General features: G+C 52.2%; 1 protein-coding gene across 2 annotated transcripts in view; it reads left to right on the top strand.

The window, feature by feature from the left end:
* Positions 1-834: 834 nt before the first annotated feature.
* Positions 835-22,969, top strand: part of CCDC9B (coiled-coil domain containing 9B) — a gene marked incomplete at its 5' end in the record, with an annotated part of 44,745 nt that continues 22,610 nt past the window's right edge. Inside the window, 6 exons of one of the 2 annotated variants that reach the window (XM_082058574.1) lie at positions 835-855; positions 5,336-5,449; positions 6,063-6,167; positions 6,918-6,980; positions 7,376-7,540; positions 15,834-15,983. In XM_082058574.1, the coding sequence (XP_081914700.1) occupies positions 835-855; positions 5,336-5,449; positions 6,063-6,167; positions 6,918-6,980; positions 7,376-7,540; positions 15,834-15,983 (618 nt within the window). The remainder of the gene's footprint in view (positions 856-5,335; positions 5,450-6,062; positions 6,168-6,917; positions 6,981-7,375; positions 7,541-15,833; positions 15,984-22,969) is intronic. The other variant, XM_082058575.1, reaches the window with a different exon arrangement.

Genomic DNA, 22,969 nt, shown 5'->3' with positions numbered 1-22,969 from the left:
TAAGGCTGGGGTGTGCATCAGTCCTTGGGCACCAAAATATTCCCATGTGCTTCCATCTCCCATCCACCTCTTGCCTGATCTGGGTCCCTGAGACAGAAGCAGACAAATGCTGCCTGTTTGCTCAAAGCCCCACCATTCGTGTCTCTCCTTGGGGGGTCATTCTGGCAGCATTTCAGATGAGGACACATGGGGACCCTCTCCTTTGACTATGTGCTTTCTGCTAATCACGGTGCCCGCTGGTATTGCCCGCTCCACAGCATCGCTTCTGCTCCCTCCCTGAAAGAAAGGCACATTTTAAAAGCAGGGAAATCATCCCCAGAGAATACTGGAATTAAACAGCAAAAGGCAAGTGTGGCACTTGTTTTCCCGGGAAGGCTTATGCACATACTGGCATTCACAAGACATTGAGGACCCCAGATACTCTGCCGCTCCCCCGCCAGGCGTGCATTTAGCCATGCATAACGAATAACACGACCCCATGAATGGCCACGAAGTGAAGTCAAGCTGTTTGCCTGATCCATTTTTCATTGTTCGCCCCGCTTTCCTCACTTTGAACGAGGGCTTGTGGCATCAGGAAGTTAAAAGGAGTCAGGAGGGTGGGAAAAAGGGGAGTGTTTCTTTTAAAAAGAGAGTGAGATTGGAGAGGAGGACACAGGCACTCAAAACCCTGTCTGTGCTCAGTATATTAGGCAGCCAGTGCTCTTGGCTGGGAGCCCAGCCGAGGCTTTTGTAATCAAAACATGATCTTGTATGCTGTGCAACCAGTGCTGAGAAAGGCCGTCTGATGGCTCTCCTCTTTTAGCTCTGCTCTGGAATCCGCTGGGCTTTGCCGCGATGTCCAACATGCACCGAGCTGTGAGTGCTGCCTTTGTGGGGCCTGGGAGGGGCGCGGGGCGGTGGGGTCCCCCACCCAAAACGCCACGGAATGACTTGCGCTCGCTTCCTTCAGGGTGGCCTTTCAGTGGCTGTCGCTTTGTTGTTTTTTTCCTCGCCCGGCTGCCGGCAGGCACAGGGAGCAAACAAGCCGTGCCGCATCAGGGGGCTCCAGGGGGTAGATTTGGGGTGCTGGGGTTTGCACGTCCATTGGCGGGGCAGGCTGCAGCGCCTGGCTCAGGACAATGTGCCTCCCGGGAGGGTGGGAGACCGGGGCAGATAAGTACCAGAAAGGCGGGGAGTGCTGGATGTTGCCTGTCCCAGCAAGGGCTTCGGCTGCAGCTGTCAAGCCAGAGGATATTTCTTAAAAAGAGCGGATGCATTTGCTTACGCAGAAGAGTGTTAGCTAAGGGCCCCGCTCTCTTCGCCTCTTCCCTCCCCCCCACCTTCTGCCTTTCTCGCTTTTCCGACCCCGCTGCCTCCGAGGTCTCTCGCTGGAGAAGCGGGCGATCCAAGTCTGTGGGAAAACACTGCACGCAGAGCCAGCCTGGAGCGGGTGTCCCCCCGGCCCCCGAGGAGCTGCGCAGCAAGTGTGTGTGCTGCTGAGGCGTGGGGGTATGACAGGATGAGATGTCGTCATTTAATTGAAGCACGAAGCTGCTAGCTTTCCATTTCTCCCTTTGTGACATTTGTATTTGCGACAGAAAGAGGCCTCCTGTTCTGCAGCTTTGTCGCTCTGCCTTGCTATCTAGGAGGCATTGGGCTCGGCTGCTTTCTGATTCAAAGCCATGGCACGTTTGTTCTGCCAAAGCCATTTATAACTCTCCCGTCGCTGTGACATACGGGCACCTTGGCTCCCCGGAAGAGCTTTACCCCGGGGAGGGCATGGCGTAGCCACTTTTCATCCTGAGCACCAGCTTCAGCAGAGGCTGGGCTGGCAGATTTGTTCCCAAAGCAGAGGAGAGGGCACGTCCCCCTGCTATCGGCTGCCTGGGAGCGGCGGCTGACGAGCAAACGCTGACTTGGCTGAACCGTACAACGGGTGAGCCCCGCGAGCCGGTGCGCGGGCTCCCAACGCCGCTCGGTGCTTCTGCGGCTCTGTGGCCCCAGGTTGTGCGGGCAAGCGACCACCTCTCGTCCGCAGTCCTGCATTAGCTGAAACATGTCGCGCAGAGAGGAATACATTAACGGCCTCATTAATAAAGGGGAGGAGAAGTGCTGAATACCAGTAAAACTCTCCTTCCAGTGACTTGTTTCCAGCTGGAAATGGAAAGGCCCCCCTGACCCCCACACCAGCTGTGTTGCAGCGCAGACAAAATGCTGACGAATGTGCAGCCTCGTGCGGAGAGGGTGAACGACCCGACAGGGCTTTTCCATTTCTTTGCTTTTGAAAACAGAAGAGCACAAATACAACCTCTGCAGGAATTTGTAAATTCTTCTGGGCCGGCAGCCCTGTCAGTCCTCCTTCAAAGGGATGTGAAGATGAAAGGGGTGTGTTTGAGGGCATGCACCACTTTGATCCCACCCTCAAGCCGCCAACACCCCAGCTCTCAGCAAACAGCGAACCTGCCAATTTAGTGCTCACAGAATAGCTTCTGTGCAGGTACACACCGAATTCAGCTTTAATCAGCCTTGCAAAATGGCCATGAAAGTGTATCCACCCACACATACAATCCACTCACCTGTTGTGTACCCGGTTGATTGACGGCAATGGAAAAGCGTGTTTCGTTCTCCCGCAGAGCTTGACAAAACCCCGTTGTCCAGCAGGAGAATGTGCAGAGGCGGTTTCAATGTCCCTGTTGTTGCACCTGAGCACAAACGTGTGCCTGTGTCCCCTCGGCAAGGGCCGGTAAATCCGCACAGGTAAAATACCCCTCGCCAGGGACATGAGTAAAGATGCGCCTTGCAGGATCCGAGCTCTGCGTTAGCAAACCAGTTCTCCTGCCTCTCCGCTCGCTGGTTTCTGACATCCAGCACACCTCCTCTGCCACAGTGTCATGTTTTCAACCTTCAGTCCCTTTTCTCAGGCCTCTCCCCCCATCCGTGGTCCTATTCATTGCAGACCAAGCACAGATCGGCTTGATCAGAGCTGAAATATAGTTAGCTTTGAAATATAGTTAGTTTTTTCATGTAAAGCTGTTGAAAGGCAGAGCTGGCATTGCAGGGATGTGCCGTGGTTCAGCAGCTGGATCCCTTCCTTTGAAGGCAGCGCTGGCCATGCAGACAGGGTGATTTGCAGCCCTGGTTCCCAAGAGGCCCGTGACACTTTAGGAGGAGCAGCGATGCTAACCCCTGGCTCAATTCCCATGTGCTACCTACGATTATTTTCCGAAGGGCCCGCTGATCAAACCTGCCCACGTTCTCCGTTGGTGTCCACCTCCCAGGTAGCTGAGAACCTTGCCGTGTTAAGGAGGAAATTCCCGCAGCTCATATAAATCCTGTGCTTTAAAACCAGCAGGGTACCGTCACCCTGGCACATGCTCCATGCTCCCGGCATGGCCCCTGGGCCCGCACAGCCCCGCGGCGGCCAGGGCAGCAGGAGGGCAGCGCCGGTTCGCTCCTGTCACCGTGGGGATCCAACGGCTGCCTGAGGGTCCTGGTGCTCTATGAGCAATTTGACAGGAAGCCAAGGGGACAGGCAAACCCCCCGCCTGCCCGTGCATCGCGAGCGGCAGCACTTCACTGTTTGGGTGTATTTCAGTCAATTTTATTTGCTGATTAACCATCTATTAGCAACTGGTTCTGGTTTTAAAGAACAATGAAAGCAACGAACACCCCTTTGGGAGAACGCCCCTTCTTCCCTCCCGGCACCACTCCTCCGAGTTTTAATTCTCCACCCCTTTGGGGAGGGCAGCGCTGGCAATGGGGGCTCACACCTGGGGGCTCTTCAAGGGCCCCGCGCAGGTTGCCCACCCTCCACGTCCCCAGCAGGGCCCTTTTCCTCATGCCCTCCTCCTCTGCCCTCCTTCCCCTGTCCCCTCCGGAGGTTTCCGCAGCGCCGCCATGGCCTGGCCTGGGGGCTGCACACACATCTCCCACCTCTGACAGCCTGGGGGCCCACAGCCCCTCCTGATTGGCCAGAGGCCCCACAGACTCCTCTGATTGGCTCAGAGGCCCGACGGACTCCTCTGATTGGCTGAGTTTGGGTGGGAGGCCCGTGCTGGAACCGTCTGGAACCGTCTGGAACCGCCGGGCGCGTTCGGTGTGTCGTTGCTGCCGGGCGCTCAGCGCGTCCGTGGCAGCGCAGCCCCCCGGGTCGTGCCCGGTGTGCCCACGCCGCTGGGCTGCATTGAGGAGCAGGCACGGAGCAGGCAGCAGGTCAGCAGCAGGCAGGGCTGGAGGCGGGCGCAGGTTCCCCTGCTGAGGCCCCCGCAGCAGGGGCTGGTATGGGCCCAGAGAACACAGCAGCTCCAGGGCCAAGATGTTCCTTGGCGGTGTGAGGTTAACGGTTGGGCTTGATGATCTCAAAGGTCTTTTCCCACCAGAAGGATTCTGTGGGACCAGGATATGCCGTCCAATGTGCCTTTCAGCTGCGCGCTGGCAGTTTCTGCTTCACAGGTTCGCAGCCCTGAGTCACCCGCAGGAGCCACGTCCAGCTGTAGCGAGATGGGTGATGGTTTTGTTACGTTTGCCTCTCGATTCCTCCAAAGGTGCCGGCGCCGTGGGCAGCGCACGCTGTGCCCGGCAGCGGGGTTCGCGCAGTGCTGCCCGCAGGTTACTGTGCGCGGCCGAACGGCGCAGGCGCAGCCGGGGGACCCTGCGGGTGCTGGAGCTGCCGTGTCAGCAGAACAGATCCCCCGGCATACAGAGCCTGCTCGGAGCTTTGCGGTTCGTTTCCTCCCCTCCCCAGCCTCGCTTTGTCCTGTCCAGCTTTCTGTGTGACTGGAGAGGGACTGTGAGACCCTGCAGCATGCGGATGCCATGCTGATGAGGAGAGCACAAAAATGCTGTTTGAAAATCAACCTGTAGAGCCTTGGAGATCTCAGTCTTGCCACCTAACTCCTCATGCAAACACCAGGCAGAGTCTAGACGATATGGATCAGCTCACTGCAGTGAGTTGATATTCATCAGCATTAATTTTTGCCAGATGCTGCTGTCACTAGAATTTAAAAAATCCGATTTGTTATCACCTGTTGGAACCAAGGTGCTCTCTAAATGCAATGGAAGGGAACTGATGTGCCTGAGAACACCTGAAAGAACAGCAGGGAGAGGTGACGTTACTGCGTGGAGCTAAGCAGTGTGTTAACTCTGAAGCCTACTGACAGCCACCAAAATAGGACATCAGCTTTTTGCTGTCAGAAAAAAAGTCAATTTACAAGATGCAGTGTTCTTTTTAATGGAGGACCAAGGGGAGAAATGGTGGGGAAACATTCTTCCACTTCCCACCCTGCCCAAACAGAAGGAGCAGGTTTTGTCTTGTTGGTGTGATAACTGAGAAGATCTTTGCTCCTTCTGTTTTCAGGATGCTGCTGTTGATGATGCTATGTTAAGGAAGAAAGAGCTGAAAGATGTTGAACTCGATAAGAAAATCTTGGCTTTACGGAAAAAGAATGAAGCACTCATCCGAAGATACCAAGTAAGTCTGCAGGTTCTGACTTTCCCCAGCTCCGTTTTGGAGTCCTCAGCTGGCAGTGTAGAGCAAACAGTCAGCAGTGTTGGAGTGACGTTGTATAGATAACAGTTTTACATCGGGGAGCGTTCGGAGCAGGTGGGCACAGCGCTGCCTTTAGCTACGGCTCCTGAGTCGCATTGGAAAGCAGGCTCGCTGACACCTGCCTTACTGCTGCAGCATCTCCTCTCACCCTCCCATCGTTCTCTATCTGCATCACACCTTTCCCCCCCTTCACCTCGTATTCCTCTTGGAATCCTCGTAATCCTCTTGGCTCCATAGGAGGTCGCATCCTCACGGCACCTGGTAGGTTAATCTTCCCCGCTGGGGCTGTGGCGTGGCTGGAAGCTCTTCCCCAGCCAGTCCCAGTGGAGCACAGAGGTGTCCAAAAGAGTTTCCATGAAAAAGGGGGAGATGAAGGCAACTCAAGGCTCTAGCAGCCTTACCCTCTGAATTCGGAGGAAGTGCTCCAGCTACAACCCCTGTTTTCTTGATCCTGCCTTCCCAAGAGAGCACACCCAGTGGCCTGCAGGAGATAAGCTGCAGACAGGCTGATTCTAAGGATATCTATGTTTTTCAGGAAATAGAAGAGGACAAGAAGCGAGCTGAGCAGGAGGGAATGGCGGTTACCTCCAGGAGACCCAAGCAGGATGGACTCACTATTACTATCACTAAGGCTCACAATGTAAGTGCTGCCTCTCTTTCACCACAGGACAGCTCTCACTCCAGTCCTGCCTCAGCAAAGTGACGTTTCTGGGCGAGAGAGCCTCCGCAGCAAAGCTCTGTCAGGCATAGGATATAGCTCCTCAGCCCTTGCAGAAGGATGTGAAAATTCTGCAGAGATGTGCACTCAAAGTGATTTTAGCTGGTGCACATAAATTTCCAGCCATGCCCAGGCACCTGTACCCGAGCATGCAGAATTCACAGGCAGATGAATGAATGTGTGAACAGTCACACTTGGTCCTGGATGGGTCCCAGGTGTCAACATTGCTGCAAATACGTAGGCAGAGTGTGTCAGGTGTATGTGTGTCATTGGAGGCATCGGGAATGCCTCTGAGGGTGCCTGCAGGCTGGGCAAAGTCCTGGTCTGCGGAGGCTTTGTGAGTGAGCAAAGCAAGCAGCCCTTGGTTGCTGTGGGGCTTCCAAAAACTGGGACAAAGGCTTCAGGTCCCAGATTTCCTTCCTAACTGGACCAAATCTGTTTCTGACAAGCCCTGTCCACCCCTCTTGGCAGTGTGGGGCTTGGCAAAACCTCTGGCTGGTCTTGCTTTAACCCCGGGAGAAGCCTTCTGGCAGAGCGAGTGTGGAGCCCGCTGAGCTGCACTCCCTCCTGGGGTGTCAGAGCCAGGCTAGCGCTTTGCTCACTTCTCAGCCAAGCCCCAGCCCTTGCTTTTCTCCGGAGGTGCGTTGTTGCACACGTTTTTCTCTCATACAGGACCTGAAAGATGCAATAACCCAGACTGAACACTATGGACAAGATAGCCCAGCCCTCTCGATGGTGAGCACCCCCCTCAGGAGCCACCCACTTGGCTTCCAAGGCCATCTCCATCAGGACTTAGGCTTTCCCGATCTAACTGAGAGTGCTGCAGAGAGAGAGGAGGATGACATTTGTTTCCTATAACTCTGGCATTTTAATCTGAAATGTCAGATTTGTAAGTGCAAAGGATTTTCCGGACCCGCTGTAATTGTGGGTTTGGCTGCTGAGCAGACAACGAGCCCCTTGTTCCCCAGGAATGTCACGGCCCTGTGCCAGGCACAGAAAGCTTCCTCGGGGCAAGGCCTGCCTGCTCTGTCGCTGGCCTTCCTGCTCGCGTGCAGGTGTGTTTGGGGAAGGGAATCGCCTTGGTGAGCCCAGGGGCCCGCAGTTGCTAATGGAAGTCATTCGTTTTCCAGGACAAAAGGATTGTGAGCGAGAAGCGGGTGAGCCCCTGTCCTACGAGCCCTGGGTTTGGCATTGGCAGTGAGGAGGAGGAGGAGGAGGAGGAAGCCAATCATATGTTCACATTCAGGATGGGGAAGAGGATGCAGCTGGCTGTTACCATGGACAACAAAGCCAAGGTGAGCAGGGAAAAAGATTCCTCTTACACTGCAGCCTCTTGACTTCCAAAACAGCTTCTGTTCTGCCCCTCACTTGAGCTGCCTGCTCAGCATGTCCCCCAGTCTCTCATCTGAAGGGAATAGTTCCCTTCCTGCTCCTTTCCTCTCATTTCTCAACCCCTCAGCACAAGCAAGTTTCCATATTGAGTTGCCACACACTTTCCTCCCCATGTGTGACTCCCAGGACTCAGCCCACAGGCCTTGCGGAGCCTCCCAGCAGCTCCACCGAGCCGTGCGTAGCCAGATCCCTTCCGGAGAGACCAGTCACCTCACTGCCCTCCTGGGCCACCAGCGGCTTTGTTAAACTGTGTCATGTGCCCGGAAAGGGGATGGAGATAAGTGGGAGCTCAGACTGATTTAGCTGTTATTCCCCAGCCATTCCCAGGGAGGCAGTGAAGTTTGGTGGTAAAACCAGCATATTCCTCCCTGTTGCTGTATTCCCAAAAGTCCGAAATGCAGAAGAAGAAAACAGAGTGACATGAGTGTCTGCTGCAGCTGCCAATGCGATGGGCAGAAAATGTGACCCAGTATTTGCAGACTTAATTAAAAATTGTGCGAAAAGGCAAAAGTAATTGAAAATACTACTTCATTTTTTAAATCCCAAAGCATCCTCCCCTGGGTGCTACCCCGTCCCTGCGCAGTCTGCGCATCTAGATATAATGATCCTAATGGCAGCTTCAGCATGTTGGGGCTTATTTGCCAAGAAGGGTTTGATAAAGCTTTGGCAGTTAGTATTGGCAGTATGTGCCTGCATGAGCTTCATGTTTTTATTTTCCTCACTTGGAGTTTATCTCAGGAAACTGATCTTGTTCTCACTGGAGTCAGTGAGTTTGACCATGAGATAAATAGGAAGAAGGATCAGAAGTGCCACCTTCTTTGGGAAACTGTAGTATCTGCGTGCACAGCTGCAGCGGTGGGGGAGCTCAGGGGAGCTCTCCCAGTCCCTGGAGGGAGTTCATTGCTGCGCATGGTATTTCTTGCTGTTGATTGTGGTCCAAAAGAATACAAGAGGCAATCTTATCTATTTATTGACTGAGAAAGCATCAGTGAAGCAGAGGGAGACACAGCACGAGGTGAGCACAGCCCCTTTGTGCTGCCTGCGCTGATGGGGAGCAGACAGAAAGCCTTGGCTGGCCCCTGCCTTGCTGAAACGGGACAGACGAGGTCGGCTCCTGTCTCCGTCACGGCAGCGCTGGGAAAAGGAAACGGTGGCAGCAAATGGTGCTCCCCTGGGTCCGCTTTTAGGCGCAGGAACGTGCCTGGCCTGCAGAATGAGAGCGGGCTTTTCGGAACTGAGGTCCGAGCCAAAGACATTCCCCAGGGTAGTGGAGCGAAACCCCACCCTTCCTGCTGCCCTGTGCGCTGGGCGGGCGTGCTGAGAACCTGCGCTGTAAACAAGAGGCACAGAGCCCTTTCTCCCTCTGAAGCATCTTGGAAATATTTTTCTGATTTTGTGCCTCGAATGCCTTTTCATGTCTGTTTCTTTGTGACCTAGTTACCCTTTCTTTCCATGAAGAAATAGGCCACAATCACTGTGCCATTATAAAGTCATTATATGTTACCTTGAAGGAACTGAATCATTTAGGAAATAATGCACCTTTCAGAATGAGTTTTCAGGAGAAAGGGACCGAGGGATCACATTTCCTTTGTTCTAGACGGATTGCCGGTAGCGCGAACATCCCCTTCAAGTGAAATCTCATTCCAGCACAACCAAACCTCCTCTTGATGTAAGGGGAAAAATCTCGTTTTTCTTAGAATCGAGGGTCCATAGAAATCCACCCACCCTCCTTGCTGACTGAACGGAATCAGTGAGGTACTTGAGAGGCTCCGCCAAGGTTTCTCACGGCTACGTAGCTCTGCATGGGGGGTTTATATTCGAGGCAATTACGCTGGCAGAGTGAGCAGCCCTCGCAGAAGGCTGCGGCCCCTGGAGCCGTTGCCATCATCTGTAGCTCAGAATTCAAGTCCTAGATGGGGATTTGTGTTAGCGCAAAGCACTGGCAGCTAAAGCACGTTGCTGCCTTCGACTCTGTGCCAGAGGTTTTCAGCGTTGCCAATTAACAGACCTCTGAGATTTTTCTGCTCAAAACACAGGCCTCTGTGGACGCTCCCCATAAGTTACCCTGTTGTATGGTATATATAAATTTGCTTGCATTAAGCACCTTTCCCAGGCCTTGGCAGCCCCACAAGGTCTCCTGAGTGTTGGTGTAAAGCACAACCCAGCAGCCTGACCTGATGCCAGAGGAAAATTGATTTATTGGTGAATGTTCCAGTGGCACCAATCCAGAACCTTCCCTTAGTTACTTTAAATATAGCTCTCAAAATGAATGAGCAGGAAGAGATGGGACTGTAATGGGTGAGAGGGAAAATTTATTAGGATTTTGGACAAAATTCTATTTGATATCAGATGAAGTACAGGCTTAGTTGTTGCTGCCGCCCTGTTGCTGCTGCCCTGTTGATATCAGATGAAGTACAGGCTTAGTTGTTGCTGCTGCCCTGTTAAGGCATCCTCTGGGCTGCTGAGGATTAAAAGAGGGTGGATAACTTGCTTCAGTGTCCCAGTAAGCAAGGCGTCACCTGGCGCCCCTGGACAGACTTGCTCGGTGATATTGGGGTGGCTCAATGGGCCATCGCTGTCCTTCCTGTGAGCGTTGCGAGGTTCAGGCAACGTTCCTGTGACAGGTTCAAGCAACAGAGTTCCTGGGCTGTGCAGAAAACCATTCACATTCAATCCTAAATATCACATATCATTGTAAAGCAAGAAGCGTCAAAGGCAAGGCAGCTGGGATATAGCATAAGCTGGACAGAAGTCCAGTGTTTTCTGTTGTTCCCCATGTTTTTTTCCCGATGCTTGTCAGATGGGCATTGTTAACCCTGCGCTGCAGTCTGGGGCATGCCTCAGACATAACGTGGCGCTTCTCAGTTTACAGTTTCTCAGCGAAACGCTACCAGGGCAGCGGTGTAGTTTTGTCTGACGGCAGTGGAACAGCTACTGCCAGAGCCTCGGTGTCCTGCAGGCAGCGGGTGAGCCGGGATGGGCCCCGTGGAGGGCTGAGGCGGCTCTGCCAGGCACTGCCGGCCATCCGGGCCCCGCTCTCTGTTCCCCTTGGCTCTGTGTGGGCATTTCCTCATCCGACATCCCTGGCTTTGGGAGCTAACCCACTGAGGGCCAGGGCTGCCCAGTGTGGGACAAGCCATCTAGGGAATCACTGATGTTCTTCAAATAATAAGCAAGAGAAGGAAGGCACGTGTCGGCACACTAAGCAGAATGTTTCTTCAGGCAATGTGTCTTAGCCAGAAGCAATATGGGGAGCGAGGGAGGGAAGGAAGGAGGAACGGTATTCTGTAGTAAAGCTGGTGGTCTCCCAGCTGGTATGTGCCACAGCTCTGCTAAATGGTTATTTCCTCTCTCGGCCTCTCAGTGTTCCTTGCCATCTGCTGGATAAACTGCAGAGTTCAATGGCTTTGCCGATGCACCAGCCTTCCTGCTGTGACTTCTGACATCCAATGGCCCAGGGAAGGTGCCACCTCCCTGTAAATGAGTAGCGCACTTGGAGGCTTCCGTCTTGATCACGGTATTTGGATACAAGTGCTCTGCAGTGGTTTTCAGGTAGCGGCTTTGCTGTTGCTTGCTCTCAGGGCCCATGTTCCTCCTCAGGAAGGACTTTTTCAGATAGCAAGAGATGAATCCAAACGTGCCCACCCAGTGCTGGGCATCCCTGGCAGGAGTTATTTGTGACCACGTTATTTGTCTAAAGGGCAGGCCATCACCACCTAAACACTGAAGGGCTCTAGGGAACAGCTGTTGACTTAAGTTAAAATTAATGTTTGATGTACAAGTTACGGATTAATAGCTTGCTATTACTTTGCTAAGCCATCACTGGGCTTACTTTTTAAATAAAAATTATATTAGCTAGAATGCCAAACAGCTCATGCCGGTCCTGTGTCTGGGGCAGAGCAAGCCCAGCTCTGCAGCTCGGGAGCTGACCTCAGCAGTACCACCGGGCATTGCCGTACACGCTGCTGGGGGCTTAGAGGAGGGAAGATGTATGGCCATGAATGTCACAGAAAACTCAGGATTACCCCTGGAGCAAAGGTATTTCCTGGGAATAATAACCATTGAAGAACAAAGTGACGTGCAGCTTCAGCACCAAAGTATCTACCAGGCTCAGACAATTCAGTGGTTGCAAAGCCACATCGTATTTTCAGCCTCTGAATCATGCTACAAATAGAGCCAAGAGCCAGGAGCAGGCAGTGAAGAGGCTCCTGTGCAAGGCGCAGCGTGCCTGGCTGCTCGCAGGGCTGTCGGCAGACCTCAGCTCTGCCAGGTGAGGTACAGTCACACAGGACTGGGCCCTGCGCAGGAGCGTCTCCCTGGGCTCAGGCCGGTGGCTCCCAAGGGCTTTGCTCCTATGGCAGGAGGACCCTGTCCGCTGTGGGGCCTGTTTGCATGTGGAGGGAGCAGCAGTTCCCGGGGCTGCAGAGTTCCTCGGCGCAGCAGGCGCCTCCTCGGCTGGGGAGTTGCTGCCAGGGAGGCAGATGCTGGGGAAAAGAGGTTCTTTCATAGAAAATTGCTTTACAGATTGCTTTGGGCAATTGCCCAGATTGCTTTACAGAGCCGTCCTCCCAAAAAGATGTGAGCGAGGAACAGGTTCTCAGAAGAGGAGAGGCTGGTGTGGGGAGAGAAAGAAGAGACGTGCAGTCTTGTATGCACCAGTTCCAAAACAAGGGGGCTGGATTTGTCCCTGTTGGGACTCCACTGACGTTTCTGGGGCCGAGTCACAGACCCGTGATGTGTAGGGAGCCTCAAAAAACTGCTGAGCACTTTCCTTCCATGTGTCCAGGCCTAAGAGTTTAGTTTTCCTTACAGCCGGGAACTGTGAAGCACACACAATGATGCTCATCGCTTCATCCTTTCTAGCAGTGGGAGAGAAAGTTGGCCTGTTAGTGCCAATACACAGTAACTCGCTGAAATGACCATGTTAACACTGTATTTCCGAGCTGCTAGATCATGTCAGCCTAACTGCCAATATGAATGAGACCAGAGGATACTCCTGTGGCCACGGGCATTGCCCCGTGAACCCAGAGATGATGGCAGGAGAGATCTGCAGCTTGAAGTTATCCAGGCATCTCTGCGGTCTGAAATACAAGACCAAGACAGTCTATTCCAAAGGTTAATTTTTCTTCCACTCACATCCATTAATATTGATTTGCACTGACATAAAGAAAAACCACACTGGTTTCTTCGACTGCAGGCAAGAATCCTATGCTGAGCATTCTAATTCCAGTCTCCAGTTTCAGTGCAATCTAGGAATAAAATACATGCATCATAGAATATAAACAGGATTTGGGATATTATTTTCATTTTAAAACATCCTGTGTTTGTATTGGCTCATAGTTCTGGCAATGGACGCTTGTTACCTTTGGACATGATGCGATTCAGTCATTCGGAAGCAGGTGCCACTTCAAAGCGCGGAGCTCGGTGCCTGTGAGCCGCGTGGCTGCCTGATCCCGAAATCTGATCTGTGTCACCTAGTTCTGGTTGTGTAAAAGCCAGAGCTGCAGAACACAGGCAAAATTACTGAATTCATACTTGCACATTAAATTCATTCCTTGCATACATCTGCACATGCATATACACACATACGCACATGTAAAACCTAAATGAGCGTTACTCAGAGTTGAAGCAGGCAACAGAGTTGGACACAGTAACAGAGTCATTAGGTAGCTGAGATGGGATGAGGCCTCTGGAGGTCATCTCGTCGGATCCTCTGCCAGAAAGTGATCTCCAGAGTTATCTCAGGTTGCTCAGGGCTGAGTCCCATCCAGTTCTGAAAGTATCCGTGATGGAGATTTCCCAGCCCCTTTGGGCACCTCTTTTCAAGTGTCTGACTACCGCCATCGTGGCTTTCTTCCCTTGTTTCCAGCTGTGCTTTGCCGTGTGGCAGGCTGGCTGTCGCCTCTCTCCTTTTCGCTGTGTACCTCTGAGAGGAATCACGCTCCGTTCTCTTCATGGGAGATCCTGCAGGATCCTGCCTCCAGTTCCCTCAACAGGTCAACACCTGCTCTCCTGAAGCCCATGTTCTCCAGTCTTCTGCTTGTCTTCCTTACTGTTCTGAGGCTCTTAAAATCCACTGTCTTCCTCCATTTCTGACTTGATTTTAGCGGTCAGGCAGTCACCGAGCTGCAGCAATGCAGTGACTTGAAACGCTGAGACTGCACTGGGGTGTGTAATTAAGGACAGTACAGCATGCCCTGTTCATGGGGGCGTAGTAAAGCTAGGATTCCAAAGCAGTTTAGATTCTGGTTCAAACTTTCTGGCTCTGCCTGGTCTCTGATAAAATCATACCCTTCTTAAGACAGATACATGGACTAAAGCCTTTAAAACAGCTCACAGAGTACGGGGACTTTTCCAGGACATATATTCTGGCTGCAGGTAAAAGTCCAGCTAAGTGTCTGGCTGGGGTAGGTGCCAAGGCAGTCGTAGTCCGTATTTAAATGATTGCCTTTTCTCTGGACTGTCAGATCTTACTCTCTCAGTAAAAAAGATCTTGACCTCTCTGGGGTGGCTCACAGACCTTGGTCCTCAGCAGCAGCCGGGTAGGAGGCTGTGTTGACACAACCGCAGAGAACAACACGTTCTAGAATGGCACTGAGCAGATTGGCAGCACATCCTTACTTTGAATGCAACATGTGGCTTTGCTGATTTCAAGGAAAGCAGAAATAGCAGGAGTCCAACTGAGGGCAGCAAAACTTGTTAGGGGCTACAGCTGAGAGCTAAAACCAGAGCTGTACATACTCAAGGGAATGTACAAATGTTCCCACCATGTCCAGGGACCCGCTCCTCACACACATCAGGCAACGCCAGAACTGTCTCTGCCAAGACAGCGGAATTAGACAGATGTGACAGACGGATAAACAGGAGACTGAAGGTCTGATGCTGGAACTACTCCAGTACCTCCCAACACAATGATGGTGTGTGACGAGGCTGGATGACTGGCCGGCCCCAGAGCCGGGCCTGCTGCCAGGGGCTGCCTGCAGCGGGGCTCCCGCCGAGCGCGCAGCTGCGCGGCTGGCAGAGCCCAGCGCGGGTGAGGCTAACGCAGGACATCTCGCTAGCACACGTCATGGCAAGTTCACTGATGCTTGCGAGACTTTCACACAAATCTGAGCTCAGCGTGTGCTGTTTGTTTTTGAAACCAAGATCGTAGCAACCAAGAGTTCCCGAGTGTCACTGGACTTGGAGATTTTGAGCTCCTTTGGAATCAAGATGCCACTATGTGTGGAAGTCCAAGGAGAAAACCAGAGGAAAATCCACCCTCCTGTAGAGAAGGAACCTTCTGAGGTTTGTTCATTCCTGGTAAAGTCAAGCAGAGGAATCACACATGAAGAGAAAAGAAAAAGATCAGAGATAAAGATGGAGATGACTTACTAAGTCTGTCATTTCCCTGTAAGGCAAAAATAAAAAGGCACATGATGGAACTGAAAGATGATACTTTTAAATGGGAAAAAGTATGTATTTTTGTACAAAAGCTCTGCTAATTTTGTGGAAGTGATGGCTGAGGGCACTGGCAGGAGCTCAGCCAGCAACAAAGATAATTAACAAAATAAGAACCAGATGTAAATCCACGCAGTGAAGTCATGAACTGATACAGACAGCTGGAAATAATATCTGAAAGGGGTAAACTGCCCTAGTTCAGGGAGTTTATGTATCAGTTTTCTAAATTATTCCATTGCTGAATAAATCATTCCAGAAATGTGAATGCACAACGACTATGAAGATGATAATTTATCAAACGTTAATACACTTCAGGGTAGTAACTGCTTTGTGGGCAAGGCTGGAGAGAACACCACTAAGTTTCTGCTTCACACTCTAAGTTTCTGCTTCAGTGCAGCCTCACATTTTGTTGGGACACATTGTTTGGTGAGGGGACAACTTCCCATTTGTTTCAAAGGCACAAATGCAAGGCGGTTCTTCTGCCTAAAATAAAAACGTCGGTCAGTGTTTATACTGTAAAGCATCTGAACAGGGTGAATCCCACCCCAGGTTGTACTCAGCTACATGTGCCTATGTGATATTACATGTCCCTTAATGTATCTAGAGGGGCAGCTTTAGAAACTAAGATGACTGACAGTGTGGCTTCAGTTTGTGTTCTGCCACCAAAGCCCTTGCAGTGTGGGGCTGGCCACGCTCCTCGGACAGGCACCGCACAGGGCTAATGAAGGTGTCGTTAACTCGTCCCGTCCTTTGCAGGGCAAGCGGATCGTCAGTGAGAAGCGCCCCGAGTGCTTCCCTGGCCCAGGCAGAGTACCAGAGCTGAGCGAGGAAGAGACAGAGCACTTGGTGGCTTTCCGCCGGGGCAGGAGGATGCAGATTGCCATCACCATGGACAACAAGGACAAAGTAAGTGCATTGTGAATGACTGGACTGCGACGTGTCAGTGGTATCCGCTCATTCTGCTGGCGTGAGAAGGGCTGTGGAGACAGATCAGGAGCCAGCCCAGCAGCAGGACGTTGGGCAAAACTATATGTTACTGGTGTGGAGCTTAGCACTATAAACTCTCTGGCATCCGTGGCTGTGGCAGAGGAGAGGCTGCACTCCTTTCCCCTCTCTGTGATCCCCGCCAGGGCTAGCAGGCTCTCAAACGTGCCGGGGCCATCAGGAGTATCAGGTGCTGGTTTGGGTGAGTCAGTGAAAGCACTGCTGGAAATGGGGCGCAAATCTCACCTCCTGTCTCCTACCAACCTCTTTTTGGGGCCGCACAGCAGACCGAGTCAGGAACACTCTCCTCCTGACTCACTGCACGACTTAGCAGAGCCGGGCAATATCTGCTTCTGCACCCAAGGCCTGCTGTGCCTGGCCGTAACCTGCTGGGTGAGGTGGCTGAACTTTGTTAATCTTTGAAACATATTTCAAATACTTCTTCGCAAATACCTTCCTCTTTACACACACAGAGGCATGTGATATTTTCCTATTTGAGAGTTTGCACAGATAAGTAAGAATGCCTGCAGCAAACAGGGTCAGCAAAGCCTAGGAAGCAAAACAACACTTAGTGTAGCTGCCAGACACACCCAGGAACGCCAGGAGACCTGTGCAGCACCCTCCTGGGACAGCAGCCAACCATCTGCTAACTGCCCACATCCATCTTCAGCTTCTCCTCCTCCCCAGAGTTTACCTTGCACTCTGAAAGCCCATGTGCTCCTTTCTCATGGCTACCAAGAAGATTTTTAATGCCGTGAGCTTCATATCAGCTGCCTGATTGAGCCACCAGTAAGTGTTTGCCAGAGGCTGACATGGCCGCTGTCCCCGTTTCGGTGTGGGTGTCGCAGATACAGCTGGCGGTGGCGGTGGGGTGGGAGTGCCGTGGCCGTGGCCGTGGCCGTGCCGCAGCTGTCCTTGGGCTGGCAGGGCATTCCGGCCTGTGCAGGGCAAGTCTCTCTGCTTCTGCTCTTGCTGGGCTGGTTTAAATAGTTCATCTCTGAGGTCATCAAGGCTGGGACTGTGCTAGGAGAGAGCAGCAGGAGGAGTGCCTAGATTTGGGCTCCAGATCCTGAGCCCTGTTTTAAAAATGTATGGATGGCCCTGGAAAATCTCCTATGTGTTTATTAAGGAACATGAAATCTGAGGCTGAGGGTCCACATATGTGGTTTTGGCGATGCCTTGCAGCTACTTTCGGAGTGTGTGTGAGCACAGGCCTACAGCTGCACTAGTTGAAGCCATGTCTGTCTGCACCTTTTAACATGAACCACTGGAGATCTGATGCTGTGACTCACAGGCTGGCAAAGAGGGTGTGAAGCCCCTAATGCCTGGCAGATTTGATTTGGGTGATTCAGCAGGGGCTGGTGTCTTGAGTCTTGCTCCTGCTACTTTCACCTCCCACTGTGCCGCCATTCATTTAAGCTCATTAATTTCAATTCCCAGTGAACGCAATTACCTCCATGTAGCAGCACAAGGAGCTCACATGACTCTGTCAGCCCTCCTTTCCTCGACTGTACAGAGTCACAGCGGTTTCCTTCACAGGGCTTGGCCCAGAAGGTAATCCTGATAATCCCCAGGAATGCAAACCACTCTGTGCTGCTCCTCCTCAGATACCCAAGTTCATTTAAAGTCTTCCTTTTTTTTTCCCCTTAATTGAGATGCAGCCGCTGGGTTGGCAGAGGGTGGCACCGAAGCTCGGGCGCTCTGCAGCGACAGCGGGCGGCGAGGGCGGCGCTGCTGCTGGCCCAGGGCCCGCTGGGGCTGACGGCCACAGGGAGGAGGGTTGCGCAGAGCCCTTTGGTGTCCTCGTGCCTTGGCTGGACAGAATCCCTGTCAGGAGCACAGGAAAGGCACAGAGGCTTCAGATAACTCTAGCTATCAAACAGCACTACCGAGGAACAGTGTTTGCCCTCAGCTTTACTTAGGACTGAAAATAAAGATTAGTTTTGCTTGATCCCCTGGTCTCCTGGCTGAACAGATAGCCTGGCTCAGCAGCAGTCTTGGACTAATGTCACTGGCAGACCCATTTAGCGATAGCGTCATGCTTCTTGCTGGCACTGCAGACTTGTCCCTCGCTTTCTGTTCCTGAGCGTACCCCCCAGGCTCTCGGGAGCGCAGAGCAGAGCGGCGCTGGCTGCTCTGAGGGCAGGCTGCTCCCTGGGGCAACGCAGGGGCTGCCGCGCAGCACACCTCCCACGGCTGGGAAGGGAGGGGCCAGCAGCGCGTGTTAATGAGCTTATTCGTTCTTTGGATACCTCTTATAATTTAGAAAAAGATATAAAAGGGTTTGAGACTCTAGTTTCCAAGACCTGTTACCAGCTGGGTGTGTTTCAGAGTCCAGCTGAGCTCAGGAGATTTCCTTGTTCCCGGTGATTTCCCTAGATTGATCGGGCCCTGTTCCATCCCTACTTAATGAGTTATCCTCACATTGCCATTTTAATTGTGTCACTTCAGACAACAGCGGCAGCAGCCAGGACAAACACCAGCTCTCAGCACACTACACCTCACAACAGGACTGAAAGGATGTGGCTGTGAGAGAGTTAAACGTTGGATTCCACGGTCACCTCTGTGAGCCGCTTTCTTCCAGCCACACTTGGTCAACCTTTTCCCAGGATCAGTGACAGAAGCAGATGGGCCTGACGTGACGGGTCACGTTGGCGTCTCACACATCATGCCAGCTTGGGCTGGTGGAGTCGAGGGAGGTTTGTTCTGGCCCACCCTGTCACTTCAGCTGTTCCTAAGCTGCCTTAAGGATTAGTGTTTTAAACAAGTTCTTCTTTTTGCTGATAGCGATAGTGCTTGAAAAATGGAAACGAGGCAAGTCGGTCTCACATGCTGTGCCTCAGAGTGACGTGTTTCTCCAAGAGGCACTGGGAGAATGCGGAGCAGAGAGCAGATCAGCGTCAGCAATACCAAAATGTACAAAACCTTTATTAACTTCAGCCTGCAGAACTCTGTGTGTCACAGGGATGTTGAGTACATTAATTCACTTTGGAAACGGAGGCCGAATCCTGCCAGCACTGGTAGCGTCACAGCATCCACAAGCCCTGGCAGCCCTGGGCTTCAGTTCCTCCTCTGTAACCAGGGTTATAGCACAGCTCTGCCTTCCTGGCCACAGCGGTGCCGCGCATGTGAGCGGTGCTGAGGGCTCAGCGCTGCATGGCTTCAGGAAATCTGGCAGTGGGGAGCCAGCTGGTAACACAGGGAAACTGGCCCTGGTGGGCTCTGCAACCCAAAGCCACCCCAGAGAGCTGGGACCTGCCCAGTGAGGGCCGTGCGCTACAGGAGTGTTAGTGTGGTGGTGTTTGCACCACCAGTGAGTGTTTGCACCACCAGCGAGTGTTTGCACCACCACTGAGTGTTTGCACCACCACTGAGTGTTTGCAGCCTCAGCGAGTGTTTGCAGCACCAGCGAGTGTTTGCACCACCAGCGAGTGTTTGCACCACCACTGAGTGTTTGCAGCACCAGTGAGTGTTTGCAGCCTCAGCGAGTGTTTGCACCACCAGCGAGTGTTTGCACCACCACTGAGTGTTTGCACCACCACTGAGTGTTTGCAGCCTCAGCGAGTGTTTGCAGCACCAGCGAGTGTTTGCACCACCAGCGAGTGTTTGCACCACCACTGAGTGTTTGCAGCACCAGTGAGTGTTTGCAGCCGCAGCGAGTGTTTGCAGCACCAGTGAGTGTTTGCAGCCGCAGCGAGTGTTTGCACCACCAGTGAGTGTTTGCAGCACCAGCGAGTGTTTGCAGCACCAGCGAGTGTTTGCAGCCTCAGCGAGTGTTTGCAGCACCAGCGAGTGTTTGCAGCCGCAGCGAGTGTTTGCAGCACCAGTGAGTGTTTGCAGCACCAGTGAGTGTTTGCACCACCAGTGAGTGTTTGCAGCACCAGCGAGTGTTTGCAGCCGCAGCGAGTGTTTGCAGCACCAGTGAGTGTTTGCAGCCGCAGCGAGTGTTTGCACCACCAGTGAGTGTTTGCAGCACCAGTGAGTGTTTGCAGCCTCAGCGAGTGTTTGCAGCACCAGTGAGTGTTTGCAGCACCAGCGAGTGTTTGCACCACCAGCGAGTGTTTGCAGCACCAGCGAGTGTTTGCAGCACCAGCGAGTGTTTGCAGCCGCAGCGAGTGTTTGCAGCAGGCGCCAGCAGCACAGCATCAGGGAAAGAGCAGAAGAGCAGCGCAGCCTGATCCATACTCGCCATCCCCCAGGTTAGGAGCTTCCTGTGCCAAGAACAGCATCTTTTTCCTTGACAGGCTTTTTCCAATTCTAATTTTTTTTGAGTCCATCTGTGCTTTATCCCCCACACATGTCCAGCCAGGAGCTGCAATGGTAAGTGACGTGCTGTGTTGAAACACACCTCCCTTCTTTTTCTTCAAACTTGTTACCTGATGACGCCGGTTGCTGTTTCTGTGTCATGGGAAGCTGTGCATAGATCATCCCCTCTTCGCTTTCCCAGAGCACAAACGATCTTATCGACCCGTATCACATCTCTTCTGCAGGCCTAAGAGACTGACCCTGTTCAGACAAGTCTGGTGAGGAAATAGTTCTATATGTTTGATCACTCTCATTGCCCTTGTTTGTGCCTCTGTTATTTGTACTACAGAATTTTGATGTGAGAGGACCAGAACTGTAGTTGGTGCTCAGGCTGTGGGCTCCTGTCGATATACTCAGTGACATAACAGTGTTTCTGGTTTGTTCTCTATTCTTCTTTTAACAACTTCGCATTTGCTTTGCTTTTTTTTCTAAATAATTGAGCTAACATTTTCAGGGAACTATTCACAATAACACCAAAAATTTTGTTCCTGAGCGTTAATCATAGTTCAGGCTTCATTACTGTGTGTGTACGTGTAACAAGGGGCTTTTTTCTCCATGTGAGTTATTTGGTATTATTGAATTTCAGCTGTAATTTTATGATGCAGGCATTCAATGTCAAGAGGTCTTTTGCAGCTCTTTCCTGGCAAATTACATTATTTGCCCTGGATGATTTACTGTCACCAGCAAACTGTCGTCTCTCTATTCAGCTCCTTTTCCAGACCATTTATGAGCATGTTGAGCAGCGTGTGTTCCAGTGGCACACCCCTGCTAATCTTCTGCCATGGAAACTGGAGTTTTCTTGCCACATTTTGTTTTCTATCCTTTAATTAGTTGTTAATCCAAAAGAGAAGCTTCATTTTCATCCCCAAGTTGATCAGCTACCGGGAGAGCCTGAGGGGTATCAGTGTTGTCATCCGAGTGGCTGTGTCAGGGCTGAGCTGAGACCCCCACTGGGGCATTAGCGTTCAGCCTCCTTCATTTGCCCGTGGGGTTTGTCCCCTCCTGCCCCCGCGGGCTCCCGCTCGCTCCGGGTTATTGGTGTGGGAGGGAGGATCACAGCCCTCCCTGCCCGTCGGTAACGTCCCGCAGCCTGGCACTGTCAGATCTGCCTCCTCACTGCCCTTGCCACATTTATCCTATGAGAACATTTGATGGGCATCCTTGTTATCCCACGTCTTTCTCTATTTTTATCCATGATGAAATTCAATTACAAAAGAAAAAAGAATGCCATTCTTGCTAGCCTTGGCGCTTCCAGCTGCACCACGTTCTCAGTCCCAGACCACGCGCACGGCTGTGGCCGCGGCTGCCAAAGGGGAAATGCAAACAAAAAAGCTGTTCTCGTTATTTTCTTTTCTGAAACAGTCCCGATGCCTGACACCACCATGCCAGCTTCAAGCCTGTTTTTTTCTTACCTACTGAAAGGTAGCACAGAGGGTTGGGGGACCAAATTGTGCTGTCTCCTTGCAGAACAAATTAACCTGAGCACATCGCTCTGCAGATGCAACTTCACACCCTCCAGTGCCACATCTGGGACCTTCCGTCCCACCTCCGCCTGGCTGCCCCTAACTCTGCAAGCCGGGCTGGGGACAGCGCCTCATGTTTCGCACCAGTTTTCCTAAAAAGCCGCTCCGTGCCCTGGCAGGCGTTCGGGGGCGTTAATACAGCAGAGCGGCAAGCTGGCAGCCCGGGACCGGTGGAGCATGATGGTTAATTAGCAGGTTACAAATCATCTCTTAAATGGATAGGGCTTCGGGGCTTTTAAATTGTCCTTTTATTAACAGACTTTCCCAGGATGGTATATCAGAAATGACTGTTTGTCATCAGTAGACACAAAAGCTGCTTTCAGGGAGTTCCATGGGTAAGTCTGACTCCTGTGCCTGCGTGGGAGAGGAACCAAACCTGTGGCAGGAGAAACACTTGTTTTTCTCTTGCTGATTGGAGGGGAAGGTAGGCAGAAAGGGCGGCTGAAAAGCCTTTAGCTCCCTTCAGGCAGCACGATTAGCAGGCAGATTTTTCAAAAGGGTTCGAAAAAAACATCCTCTCATGTACTAGTTTCTAAAATCCTGCTCAGTGGGGGATCTGAGCACTGGAAAACCGGCTCTGAGCTCTTACAAAAATCTCCTTCTGCAGAAGCAACGCCAGTTCTGCTGCCAACGCGTGCCTGGAGGAGCGGGTACCAAAAGGTTAATTTAACACATCTGTCGGTACTTATTTTTTAAATAAGGAGACTGTGAAGTAGCCCAGAGACGCTGGAGCCTCTCACAGCTTTTGGTGTGGAGAACTGTCAGTACTAAACAATGCTTAGCGTGGCTGGATAGTGGCGTCAGCATTGTCACCACTGCACACTGACCTCAGTGGGGTGTTTGTACACCGAGAAGTCACAGCCAGTGTCAGAAGGCTTTGGGAACCCAGGGCCATCCCTGCTTAGGAGCAGGCCCTGCCCGCCCCGGGCCAACCTCTGCCTGAGAAATAGAGAAATCCTTGCTTAACTCTCAGGGTAAGCAAAACATCATCTTCTCTGTCTACTTCAGGTTTTTGTTCCCTCCTCACATCTCTTCCGCTGCTGTGCAGGAACAGTTAAACTATGAGATGATAATGTCATT

This window comes from Streptopelia decaocto (assembly GCF_964273445.1).
Source record: "Streptopelia decaocto genome assembly, chromosome: 7".
Taxonomy (NCBI): domain Eukaryota; kingdom Metazoa; phylum Chordata; class Aves; order Columbiformes; family Columbidae; genus Streptopelia; species Streptopelia decaocto.
The sequence above is the reverse complement of the archived record's forward strand: the minus strand, read 5'-3'. Positions and strand labels throughout refer to the sequence as shown.